The sequence below is a fragment of the Frankliniella occidentalis genome, unplaced genomic scaffold (assembly GCF_000697945.3).
Source record: "Frankliniella occidentalis isolate FOCC.00 unplaced genomic scaffold, Focc_3.1 Scaffold26, whole genome shotgun sequence".
NCBI lineage: Eukaryota > Metazoa > Arthropoda > Insecta > Thysanoptera > Thripidae > Frankliniella > Frankliniella occidentalis.
In genome coordinates this window covers 1,804,541-1,817,604 of record NW_026267156.1, presented here as the reverse complement: position 1 = coordinate 1,817,604, position 13,064 = coordinate 1,804,541, and the positions used below count along the sequence as shown (strand labels likewise).

Below are 13,064 nucleotides of genomic sequence, written 5' to 3'. Positions count from 1 at the left end.
AATCACTTAAGCTATAGCCATGCGCCTTATGTATAAGATACAGTACACAATAGTGGCCACATACAGTTGAGTCGATCGCTTGAAGAGGTACAGGGTTGAAATGCCACATCTTACAAACACGATCGAGAAACTTACGATGGTATTGAATAAAAGGCGCAAGCCCATACGAACAAAAAAATTCACCCTTACCATGCTCATCTAGATAAATAGCTTGCCAATGCGCACCGGGTTTAGAAAGTGGGTCGGTGTTTACAATTATTAATGCTGGTTTACGATGAAGACGGCGTGGCAAGGTATCTGCTGCAAAAACCCCCTCAAACATGGGCGCGGTGTGCGGGTCACGTCGCATAATAGACTCAAGCATCATTCCGTCCATGATGGATTAGTTTGAGAAATCGACGACAACGTTTCTGTGACGGTCGATCTCGATCAAATTCTTGAATTCTGCCATAATCACGCAATTTATAGGCTGGTCGAGTGGTGTTTTAAATCTAACATCCAAACGAACCGTGCCTTGGCGCTGAAGGTTCCAATGTCCTTCGTTTGCCGAAAGATCGTTTGTTAGGTCAAAAACATAAAAACAGAATCCGTTGGGGTAGTCAGTGCGAGAAATATTGTTTCCCGCATCCTTAAAATGGATCCCCGTGCCTGTGAATATTGACGAAAATGCTTCCATGTACTCTCCGCTCTCGAAATCGGGTGTGAATGGTTTTGACGGGTACTGGCGTGAATCAACATGAAGGGAGAGGTAGTTCACGTTGAAGTTTTGGAAATTAAAACCATTCAGCTTGAAGTCTCCATTGAAAGCTCTGTTGTCCACAAAACCCACAGTGATTCTGTCAGGGGTTGGTCCAAGAAACAAATTATCGATGCTCTTATCCTGCAGTCCAGCAGTGATCGAGACAGTCTTCATTTCCGTTCTTCTAATCGGGTATTTTGCAGAGGAGACCAAAAGTGCCTCTGCGTGCCCCAATCGGACAGATGTAGCGGGGAGCACTTTCCTCACGAGGAGATACATTTTAGTCACTTTGAATCTTTCATTGCTGCTAGACATGAGCATAAATTGAGGCGAGTTCTTGTGGAATTTTATTCTCATCTCAACATTGTTTATAATGTACCGATCTTGATTAAAAATGTCACCGTGCATCGCTCCAATCATTTCAAATATTGCGCTTTTTCCTGCAATAGCTCTTCTGCTGTGAAGGCCCGAGTTGGTTGTCAAAGATTCCATAGAGCCCGCCTGATCTTTGTACCAGAGACGTGAAGTTAGGTGGGAAGATTTCGCCGAATAGTCATATCCGAGACAGGCTTCCATATAGCTTCTGTAATGGTAAGTGCTGGAGGCTTGAGAGACAAGTGTTCCGTTTAGTTCAACATCTACTTGTTTCCACATTGCATGTAGAAAATAGTTGACAGGAGCAACATCAGGATTGTCTGCATCCGTCAGATCAGCGCCATTGATTTTGACTATCTTTCCTTGAACAAATACTAGTGTGTGCGGGACATCGATGTAGTCCTCGCCACTCGCCGAAACAACATATTCGACGGTAGCCGAGTCTTCAGCAGAGCAGATGGGGTTGACGACCGTGTAGTATCCATTTTCGAGAGACATGTTCGTCGGATGCACGCCAAAGCAATCAAGTGCCGTGTCTAGGGCGTACTGTGAGTTGTTGTGGAGCAACGCCATCGTTTCACTTTCGGAAAACGTCGTCAATGTGTGTCCTTCGTCTCTTTATCTTCACGGCAGTGCCGCTCGCCTTCAACTGACGGTGTGGAGCAGCACGCTTTCTTTTTATACCGTTTCCCTGCAGCTTACTTGCCATTTTTTTCAGAAGATTATCACGAGCTTCACTTGCGTGGCGTCTAGTACTAGTGCGGATCGAGTCACCTGCTGCGGCATCTGCCAGGATATGACTACCGGCCCGGAGTGCCTCTTGACCGATGGCCTTTGCACCAGGCTTCAGGAAAGGGAGTATGCTTCGAAATAATCCGCCCAAAAACCCTCCGATGGAGTAGCCTTTCTGATGAGACGCTCCAGCATAGAAGCCACCCACTCCGCTCCCAGCCTGGTTGACATAGTACCGGACAATACTCTGCTCCATCTTTTATCCAACTTGTTCTCTGAAGTGACACAGCAGCATCGACGTCCCGTAAAGGAATGGCACGAAATTGCCGGTGTGATCCCTTATATTGATTTCCAAGGTGTCGAAATTCTTCGTCGTTAAGTCAAAGTACTGGGGGTGGTCAACAGTGTATATGGATACACTTCCATACCGTCCATCGATGTTCGTCGGTACAGTGGCAAGAAGAGGTGCTTCACTGTGCCCGACAATTTGATCCGAAATTTTGTCAAGGTAGATAAACATCAGAGGTGGTACTCCGAGGCTAAGGTCGGCGGGGTTTGTAGCACACAGGTTTACATTGGCAGGATAGGGGCCGGCGTGTCCAAGTCCGAGCTGCAGGGCGAGGCGCGGTGAAAAAGAATAGGTCGCATCGGGATGCTTCTCAATAGGATAAAACATAACTTTTCCGTCCGACAAACATTCCACAACACTTTTCCTTCCTCCCCCGTCCGGAATTTCCTCCAGATCAGCTAAAGCTTCGTGCATCGCAAAAGTGAAATCTCTCAGCGAGTGATAGTGCGCAGGAGGGACGGTGTATTTTGCCACTTTTCCGTCGGAATGCGTCAGAAAAATTTCGTTCTCATTCTCTGTGACTTGGGCAATAGTATTCGGGTAAAAGATTTGAACTAGCGCCACTTGCCATTTCCCATGTAAATCCAGTCTCTTCGCAAGTTGGATTTTAAAATGAGAAGTCGTATTGTCCTGGTATAGCTCCGGTGAGGCGTTACTGGGTAGGAAAGCATAAAAATCCATCATGTGCGGACGATGTCTTTATCAAATACCCAAGAGTTTGACTTCTCAGGCCAACCGCGCCACCGAACTAGATGTTTGCGACTGGCGTCTCTCCCCTTCGACCGGACAATATATGCAATTTTGAATGCCTCTGGTTTGGTCACTTTCTGAAGCTCAGCCTCGTAGAAATGTCCAGTCACTTCATCTCCATCCAAATCCTGAATTTTATAACACGGGAGGGCGTGCGAGATCACGGATATAATTTTGAAAATCTCCTCTGACCAGTTCCATGTGTACCCCTTTTCAAAAGCTCCTTTCTGTCGCGAAATCCGCACGTAATCACCAATATGCAGCTTTGGAGTTTTTCTCTTCCGTTCGCTTCCGTACAATATGTTGTACACTTTTAAAGTTCTCTCTGGCTGGCTGGCCTGATGCGGCGTCATTTTAATGCTTCTGTGATATGTGTTATTATATGCATGCACAATCTGGTTGAGAACACTGTCAATATATCTGTAGTTCTCAAAGTGCGTAAATACTTTGAACATCTTTTCCTTCAAAGTTCGCTGAAATCTTTCACAGACAGATGCTTTCGTGTCGGGGTTATTTGTGTGAAAAAACTCAATACCATGCTTTTTCAGAAACTGGTGGAAGCGTCGGCTGTTAAACTCCCCACCTTTATCTCCGATTAAACGCGAGCATCGTCTCGATGTAGAGTCGAACAAGGATTTAAACGCTCTAATGATTTCATCGCAAGATTTATTTTTCACAGGGATACACCAGGCAAATTTGGAGAAAACACAAATGACACAAAGAATGTATTTAAATCCGTCATTATCCTCTGCAAGAGACTGCATATCTGAAAGATCGCACTGCCAACAATCATCGGCCACATCTGCATAAGTCACGTTGCGTGGGAAACGCCGCCGTGACTGCTTGTGTAGAGTGTACGCATCCTCTTGCTGTAGATATGTCTCGATGGCACTGCGCGCCGTCTTCTTTTCCGTTGCTATCCAAAGTTTCCACGGGGTACTAAAACCCGCAGGGTGAGCGGGGTCAGTGAAGATCTCTCTTACATTATCCCCAAGTCTTCCAGTTGAAACTTTGCACCGGCTTGATTTTTTTCTTGACGCACTTTGCCTTACACTTTTCATCGTGAGATGTTAACCCCTTGCCTCTCTGGTTTCGAATGATCTTTTTGTAGGCTGTATTATTTATAAGATCGATCGGAAAATTGGTTTTGGCGAGCGCTTGGCAGAAAGTGTCCCAGCCTTTCGCGTGCCCTTGTCTTCTCGCTCTAATTCCATCCGATACGAGATCGGCGATGTTACTGTTTGGAAATATCGTACCGGCGACTGTCACTTCTCCCGCACTATTCCAAGAAATACCGGGAGTCGACTTAAGCAAGTCATAAACAATTTTGGAAGTGTTCTTCAGTTTTGGGGGCATCATCGCCTCGATCTGGTTGCGAATAGGATCTGGCGGTTCGGATTGAACGGGGGGCTCTTCTTCCCCTGCAGGTAAAGTCAGGCGGAACGGTTTGCGTTGTTCGTTTACAAAATGCATACATCTCTGTAGCAGCTGCTCGTATCGCTGTAGCTTTTCCTCGTCGTTCCCAGATGAGCGTAGCACTGCGTCCATTTCACCATCGAGCTGCCCGATTTTATCAGACGGTGTCGGGATCACAGTTTTTTCTTGTAGTCTGGCGACCGTTTCGCTCGGCACTAAAACCATCTTCTTGACGTGCTCCATTTAGAAAAGATTTGGCCCCAAGACAGAGGCGAGGACAGTCAGTAAGATGGGGAGAAAAGCACCACCAGTCTCTTGAAGTACTTTCTTTTTACACTCCCAGCTCTCACCCCTGCTGGCCAATTTTCTCAGTATATTTCGGTGCCGTGCCAACTTCGATTTTTGTTGAGGTGAAAGTGGAATGTTTCCAACGAGAAGATTTTCACAAATCTCACAAATAGCATAGACAATTTTCTTATCTGCAGCCTGAAGGATGGCTTTTCTCATCGGCGGGCGTGCTGTACGCAACACATGCAAAATGTGTTTGTTCTCCTCGATGCTCTTCCTACTTGGCGACATGGCTGACTATCGTCATTTCGCGTGGGACTCCACTTTTATAGGTTTTCTTGGGAATGTAGACAACGGTACTTTCTCCCGGAAAAATGCGTGTGCGGAGCCGCAGATGTTCGGCTTGGCTATAGGAAAAGTCGAAGAGAAGATAGGTGTGCGCATCTGACGTTGCGTCTTGATACGCTTGCATAAGAGCACGCCAATCGGACGGATTAACTTGCATACAGAAAGATCTGACCTGTGCCAAGTCACGGCTGGTTTTGAAAATGACGCAAACGCTACAATTTAAACTTATTTGTCGCAGCCCTTTTGGAAAGAGACACTGCGAGAGAAAAAATACGGAAAGGTTGCGGTGATGCGCCCCTTTGATGAAGAATTTTAAAATTTCTGGATTTGCCAGTTGATCCATGCAGTCATCAATGACTAGTAGTACAGGACCACGATTTGTCGGGAACTCGTCCAATATCGGCACACCCTCGTAGAATTCAACACCGCATTTGACCTTAAGGTCTTCATAGATACTTTGCCATTCCGTATAGTGCCATACTATGCGTTCAAACTGAACGTTGAACATCGAGTTCCTGTTCTCAATCAATCTTTTCATGAAATAGGTCTTGCCCGCCCCTGTCCCACCCACAAGTAGCCCTGTGGTCGCGTGATGGAACCGAAGATCCATGATGACTGAAAGGAGAAGGGGACTAATCGAGTTTATATAGCTTGTCTTGTGGCTGTTTATTTTATCATTTTTACAGGTGTCAATAATTTTGGCTGTTTATTTTACAAAGATCAATCATTTCTGTACATAGATTCAAAGTATCTAGGACGTGGGTGGTGGGCGGCGGCGGTCGGCGGTCGGCGGCGGCGGCGGTCGGCGGCGGCGGCGGTCGGCGGCGGCGGCGGCGGTCGGCGGTCGGCGGCGGTCGGCGGCGGGCGCGGGCGGCGGCGGCGGGCGCGGGCGGTGGCGGTGGACCCTAGCTGAGGGCCAACTCCTCGAGAACGTTCAGTAAATCGTCGTCCTCTGCGGTCCACGCCTTGTACCCGTAGGGCTCCGTCTTCGCCTTATCGACCCTCCGTCTTTTGTTCAGTACAACCTGCCACGTTTTTGAGGTGTCCCGGGTGATTATTTTCCACCCCGGCAGACGGGCAATCTGTCCGGGGATGGGGACGATGTGTTTTTCTTTCTGGTCACTTAAGACCATCGCCTTTAAGTTTTCAAAGGTGATGATGTCTTCATTTGATCCGTTCAGTTGAATCCCACGGACTTTGGTGACCACTTTCACATTGTTCATGTCCCCTTTCACCGCTACTTTGTAAGAATAGTTCTTAGCACCCCCAGCGACGAAAGCGAAACAGAAAGAACCGGCTCCGAAGTCATCCGAAATCTGATCTGTGAGCTCCCCAAGGTGAGTACCGAGCGGTGGATCAGGGAGATGGGGCACGGACAAGTAGCATACTGAGTCTGGAAATGAGAAAAAAAGTATATGTAGAAAACAGTTTCGCGTCCAATGTCTACCTGCTCCACCGTTCGGTACTCACCGGTGTCGTGGTAAATCGCCCGTTCTCCGACCATGTCCAGGTACTTGTAGAGATGAAGACGCCCGTAGCAAGTGGTAAATGCAGCGTTAATCAGGCTGGAAGTCCTCAGGCTGTCCTCACAGTCTTCTTTTGGCATGCAATTGATTTGAAGGCACTCCTCCCCCAGCGGAAGCATGGAACGGATCTCGAGCGTGGGGTCATTGATGACCTCCATCATGGACGTAAAGCTGTTGGCAAACTTGGTGACTCCCCTCAGAGTCTTCTCCCCCATCTTACCCCCTGTAAAAAATGAAAAAATACAATAAAACACGACATCTTACAACCCCGGTACGCACATTTTCACTATACTTACAGAAGGAGTTAAGAATCAGTTTTGCAATCATTCTCATCCCCTCGTTCCTTTTCATCTTGGCTGGGTCCAAAATGATTCCCTCCTCTTTTTTCACCTCCTCAATGTAGGCCGCTTTCTCCTCTTCAGTCTCGACTCCGCTCGGCCACCCCGACGCGTGCTGTTTTAGAGCCATGCCCTCTCTAACATAAGCAGAAAAAAGTCCATCTTCCCCAGTTTTCGGGTCGAACTGGGCCATCTCTGCATATTGGTAACACTCATAGATTTCTAACACTTGGTAGCCCTTTTCTTTTACAGCAAACACAAATTCAGGCGCTGGCCACGTCCCCGTCAGTGCTCTGTCTTCTGGATTGACATGGTCACACTTTTCTTGATTCTCATTCTCGCAGCACGTTCGGCAGAGAGGAAACATGAGTTTTGAACAGGCTCTGTATGGAAGTACTGGAAGGAATAGGTCAACAGGAGGGAGAACTTTGGCCTTCACCGCACCATTCATCTTGTCTATCGGAGGCATTGAGGGATCACCCCTAAGGAAAATCTGAGGGTGCCCTACTGGGTAGGCAAATCTCAAATTCGCATTTGGATACTGGCTCGTTACATCGACAAACATGATTTTTTCATTTTTTGACAAGTCACATTCGACGTAACTTTGGAGTGCACTCGTTCTGCCCCCATACAGCGCGTCTCGCAACTTGAGCGGTGGAATCCTTACTGTCTCATTTTGCGAGTAAAATCGAACCATGGCTGGATCCGTCTTGCTCTGTTGGTCGAAGTCACACTCCCAAATTTCCTTCACTTTGTACCCGTTCATTCGAAACATCTCACTTGTCCTGAGTGTTTTCTCATACCTATCTAGTGCCGTACTTGCCGCTCCGTGCATCTCTCTTTCTGGCTTTGGAAAGCACTTGGGGCATGCATGGAAGTAGCACCCGTGAAATTGATATATTGTTTTCGTGCTGGCGTCATATCCGTCTACTCTTCGCCTTAAAATGACAACCTCCCGGCCATTTTCAGCAGTCATAATTCTTGATCGACCTTCAAGACAGTGTTGCTCATAATCCAACCATTTCAGGGCCACAAAACTCTGTTTGTCTCTCCCCCGATAGCCCCCCTGCGGAACAATTCCAATCTTGTAGAGCGGCAGATGCTTAAATCGGTACATCCTCATACAGGCTGATGAAAGTGTGAGGGCGTGGAAAAGCGGGTCAAAACCAGCAATGTCTTGAAAAAGTGATCTGAAGCGTTGCAGAGCTTCGCGAAGTAAAGTCACGTCTGCAGAGCAGTACTTCACAATCTCTGTTTTGAAATTAAAAACATAACCTTCTTGCACTTTCTCGTCATACCACTTTTCGAAAACTTGCCTCTCCTTCATCTTCATAGTATCCGGACAGTACAACTTTTTCTCGGGGAGTGCGCCCTCATAGTTGAAAAACTCAGGGCGTATAGCAAGATATGGGAAATGAGATTTAGACAGCCCCTCGTCTAGATCAAAACTTTTTGGGAGACTGCTCAATTTTGCCGGTACAAAACACAGGGAGTCCTTGAATTCCCAATTCCCTACTTTTAATGAAATTATTTTGGCACCTTGCAACACAACTTCTGGTTTCATCTTCCTCTTCAAGAGTTCTTCAATTATCATATAGCCATCGAACGACCGAAAATTGTGTGCCAGAATTAACAAGTGGGTCTTTTTCTCTGAGCATAGTGCTTGTAAATGGTCTAAAAATTTACTCACAACATTTACTGAAGGATCTTCAATCGCTGAGAATATATTTTCACGAGCACCACACTCTTCACACAAGTAGTTTGGCTGACTTATTGGTTTGCAAGTGTCACAAAGTTGCTGAGATATTAGGAGGACTGGGTGATGATAACGCCACGACGAGGGTTTGTCTGGCACTTGCTCGACAGCACTAGACTCGATGTCGAAATAAACTGTCATGAAACGTGTCTTTTGGCACAGAGGGCGTGGGTCCCAAGGTGACATGTAGCACAAATGATTTTCGGCCACATTCAGTTTACAATACCTGCACCTTATCTTGCCGCACTCATGGGTCCAGTTCTTTGGTTTTTGATGAAAATTGAAAGTTGTGAGACATTTTGCACAAAACTTCATCATCGAACACGTACTTGCACCAGCCACCTGCTTTTCTTTGTGTTGATCGAAGCAATTTTGTCCTGAAAAATGACGATTACAGTCTTGGCATCGAATGAGAACTTCATTCTCTTCAGGGTGTGAATCAGGCGAAAGACACCGCCAGCACGAGCCGCTACACTTATGGTGACCACTAGAGGCATAGCCTACAAGGCAGCGCTCACAAAAGTAACTCCAAGAGTATGCAGACTTCACATTCAGGATGGTGTAGAAATGTCCTTCAGTCCACAATAAATACACATTTTTACGGGGAGACCCCAGACTGGAGGGCGGACCCCGAAACACAATGTCTTTTCCTGTCTGACTAGTGAACACCACCAGGCGATGATTCGTTAGCGAGTCCTGGAAGCGCTGAATATCGTCTAAATCACACTTTGTTTCTGGCGGGACACCACATGCTCTACAGAGTTGAGAAGCTTCTGTTTTTAACACCACAGACTGAGGCTGTTTCATACGGTGTATGATGTATTTTCCCCTCTTGTTGTACTCCTCGCGGTCTGCCGACAACTTACTGTATGCCATTGAAAGCGCGATGCATCGTGCCAAGCACATATTGTCTTTATTTTGGGGGTCGAATATTGATGCGTTCCCGACACGGCGCGCGAGCCAGCTCTCCATGGTTTCATTCCCCCTCTTCTCGGACACCCCACCTGCCTCAGGCGTGGGGATGTGTATGAAGGAGACATGCAGCACACCGTCCGCCATGAAGTTTTGGTTTGATTGAATGACACGGGAGAGTTTGTCTGCCAGAACTCGTCCACTAGCCTGATCTACCCGTCTCAAACTAAACCACACAGCACGGCCATTCTCTTCACTGCCACTTATCTCCATGCAACACCGGTCGTGCGGGCGCGCATCCACGGCCTGAACTTGGCGCTCGAGTATGGTGTCAAATAGTGAGATGACTGCATCTGACGGGTCTTGAAACGATGCCATGCCGCGTACCAACGCAACTTCTTCCCGAAAATTGGTCTTGAAACGGGAGAGATGGCGCTCACGCGTCTCCAAAATCTCAATGCTTGGCTCTTCATTTTCTCTCTCGTCCTCTTCATGCCCCCTCTTGCATGATGTAGGGGGCGAGGGGGGCGAGGGGGGAGCAGGAGATACGGCGCGAGGCGCCACGTCATCAGAAAGGGTCTCGTGACACTCCGCGGCACGGGGGCCTCTGGCCGGGCGGTACTTGCCCCGCACGTGCCGTACATCGGAACGCGTAAGAGCACCAAGCCCCATCATGCTTTCGGCCAGCATGGTGTCGGCGCGGAGGGGCGACCCCGTCATCCGGGACTCCAGACGCGAGAGAAGACGGCCCTCCTCCAGGAACGCGCGGAGCGTCTCGCTCGGTTCGACCGGTAACACATGACGGTACGCGTTGAGGCACTCGTTGAACGCGGCGATGTGTAGGTCAGGGCGCGGCGCGAAACGCCCTTCGAGCCAGGCGGCGACCAGCTTGTCCACCAACTCGCACATGATCACAGCTCGTATCGGAACTCGCGGGCCACCGTTGCGGGCTGTCTTTTATCCGCGCATTTCTGCTGACTTCAGTGTTTTCTGGAGCGGGGAGAGGAAGGGTGCGGGATAGTTTCCATCTCGCGCCCTGCAGATGCATGGTGGTGGGGGGCTGGTCGGCCCCCTATAAATGCGTGGACCTCGGTCCAGGGCGACATTTCCCATCCTCCTACCCTGACCAGCGCGGCTGAGTAGCCCTGGTGCACCCATCCCTCGACCAGCGCGGCTGTGTAGCCCTGGTAAACCTTCCTCCGCCAGCGCGGCTTCGAAGCCCTGGTTACCCTCATCCACTCTGTCCTCTTGCTTTGCGAAGATGCCGAAGCGACCGTCGACTCTGTCTCTCACCAAGAAGAAGAAGCAGGCGACCCTGGCCCCGGGGGAGGAGAAGACCCCCGACATCGTCCCGCGGGACGTGTTGCGGGACATTGTCGAAGAATTGGGTCTTACCATGGAAGATTTTGAAGAGACGTGTTCCGAAATATGTGTAAGTTCTCTGTTTATTTTTTCTAGTCTTGATTTCGTATTAATGCGCACGGCGAAAAAGTAATGTATGATTGACCTGTTTTTTTCAGAACTCTGATCAGAAGCCGCCGGAAGAGTCCACCACCACCACCACTTTGGACCAAGGCCCGTCGTCGGTAGAAGCCCAACCTCCGACACCGGTGGCGGTCTCCGAGGACACCCCCACTCCGGAATCAACCATTCCGACCGATGTAAGTTTTTCTCTCATTTTTTAGTTGATCTGTTTTTTGGCCACGCCTACCCCCTTTCTTCTATAATCGTGAGCACCACTAATTTTTTCTTATTTGTATTTTTTCAGACTATCGAAGACGATGACGCATTGGACAACTTTGTCGATCCGCCCGAAGGCATGCACGTGCGCCCAAGAGAAGTGTACTGGAAGGACTACCACCTGACCGACTCCATGGGCAAGCACGTGCGAGTCGGTCTGGACTTGCGCTCAATGGCCCCGTATGTGCTGTTCTACGGGTGGGGAAAAGCGGGGAAACAACAATTTCTTCGCCTTTCCCTGGATGAATTTTTCATCCTCATCAAGAACTCCATCGCGGGGAGGATAAGTTCGGGCTTCATGTCCAGGGAGATATATGGGCCGGGGGACACTTTTGATATCGGGGGTGTTACGATCAAATTTTTGTATCTTAGCGGGGAGTGGGTGTTGAGTATCACGAGGGAAAAATTAACTCCGTTCCCCAGCAATTTTTGTCTTAAGTACAAGGGGTGGCAGCGGATGTTCCTCTTGCGAGACACGCTCCGGGAGGAAATTGCCTCACTTACCGCAATCACCCCCAAAGTTAATTTTATGTTGGATTTCTTCAAACGCGAATTAAAAAATGTAAATTCTGATTTAGAAGTGATCAAAATAGGTCAGGGATTGTCCATCCCCCACGACACAAATGTAGGACAGACTAAAAAACTGTTGCAACAAATTTTGATATTTCACCGTGATTTCCTTGTACATATGTCTAAGGTGTAGAGCAAAAAAGTAGAATAAGTGTTTTTTTTGTAGGCTTTTATTTTATATGACTCTTTTATTCTTAATAAATTTACAAATACTACATCTTTGTTCTTCCTTGCTTCCTTATGAATTGATCCTCTGGTTCTAGAAAGAAAGAAATGACAATCAATTTCACACACTAAATCATCTCATCGTTGATAGACATTCACTTTTAGCACACTTACCACTTCGGGGAGAAGGGGGGAGGGGGGAGAGGCACGGCGGCAGTGGGACAGGCAGCCAACCGCGTGGATCTTCCTCGTTCGAGCGTTTGAGCCCCCGCGCAATGTATTGTCGCTCGAGAGCGATGAGTCGGTACGGCACTGATGACAGATAGGGTTCACTTCTATACACTGTTTACCCGATCACTTTACTCTTTGACATCCCTTCTCTAATCACTCACCGGTTTCCGGGCTTGCCGGCAGAGGGGAAAGGAGCGGGGGCGGAGGTGTCCACAGGTTCAATTCTTCCACCTTGGCCCGCTTCTCCCACCTGGGCACTCTTCTTCTTCGTTTCTTTCCTCTCTTCTCCTTGCACTCCTTAACCTCCTCCAAAAACGCACTTAATCTTGCCTCCAACTCTCTAACGACATCCATCCTTGGGCGCTGATGACACACTACTGATCCCCACAGCCTCCAGGGCACTAGGCCCGAGACCATCTTCCCGGATCCAGAAAGATCTTTGCTTAGTTTGCACTATCTTCCTCTTCGGCCACACACGCCGAGCTCGGCGGCTGGGCTATAGTGGAGTGCGAGAGAGTAGTGTCCTGTTTCACAACAGCCCCCCCGCGGCACGATGCCATGCACAGAGCCGACAGTATCCCCATTAGCAAAATGAACATTTCCATCACATTCGTTTCCTCTGCAGTGCATTGAATTCTTGTTGCATCCTCCACGGTCTCGTTGCAGTCGGAATAATTCGAAGACACGGGAGCCGCAACCGCACAGAGTTGGCCTGCAAGCGCAGCAATCAGCGCACACACCAGCTCACGTGCCATACTGCAGCGTAATGACAATGTGTAATGCACGCGCGTATTTATACATGTGTAGGTCAGTACACTGTTATGAGCGA

At 48.5% G+C, this 13,064-nt stretch overlaps 3 protein-coding genes across 9 annotated transcripts in view; 1 reads left to right on the top strand and 2 right to left on the bottom strand.

Annotated features, from left to right (window-relative positions):
* The window catches only part of LOC113208659 (uncharacterized), a 199,034-nt gene that overhangs the window by 124,974 nt on the left and 60,996 nt on the right, over window positions 1-13,064 (top strand). The window lies entirely within an intron of this gene.
* On the bottom strand, window positions 5,899-6,981 carry LOC113208654 (uncharacterized). Its single transcript, XM_026425750.2, has 3 exons — window positions 6,820-6,981; window positions 6,468-6,746; window positions 5,899-6,390 (listed from the first exon to the last, which is right to left on the bottom strand). Exons 1-3 carry the CDS (start codon window positions 6,872-6,874, stop codon window positions 5,903-5,905), a joined length of 822 nt encoding a protein of 273 aa, XP_026281535.2. The 5' UTR covers window positions 6,875-6,981; the 3' UTR covers window positions 5,899-5,902.
* On the bottom strand, window positions 12,012-13,058 carry LOC113208653 (uncharacterized). The gene is made up of 3 exons (XM_026425749.2): window positions 12,397-13,058; window positions 12,179-12,316; window positions 12,012-12,098 (listed from the first exon to the last, which is right to left on the bottom strand). Exons 1-3 carry the CDS (start codon window positions 12,650-12,652, stop codon window positions 12,052-12,054), a joined length of 441 nt encoding a protein of 146 aa, XP_026281534.2. The 5' UTR covers window positions 12,653-13,058; the 3' UTR covers window positions 12,012-12,051.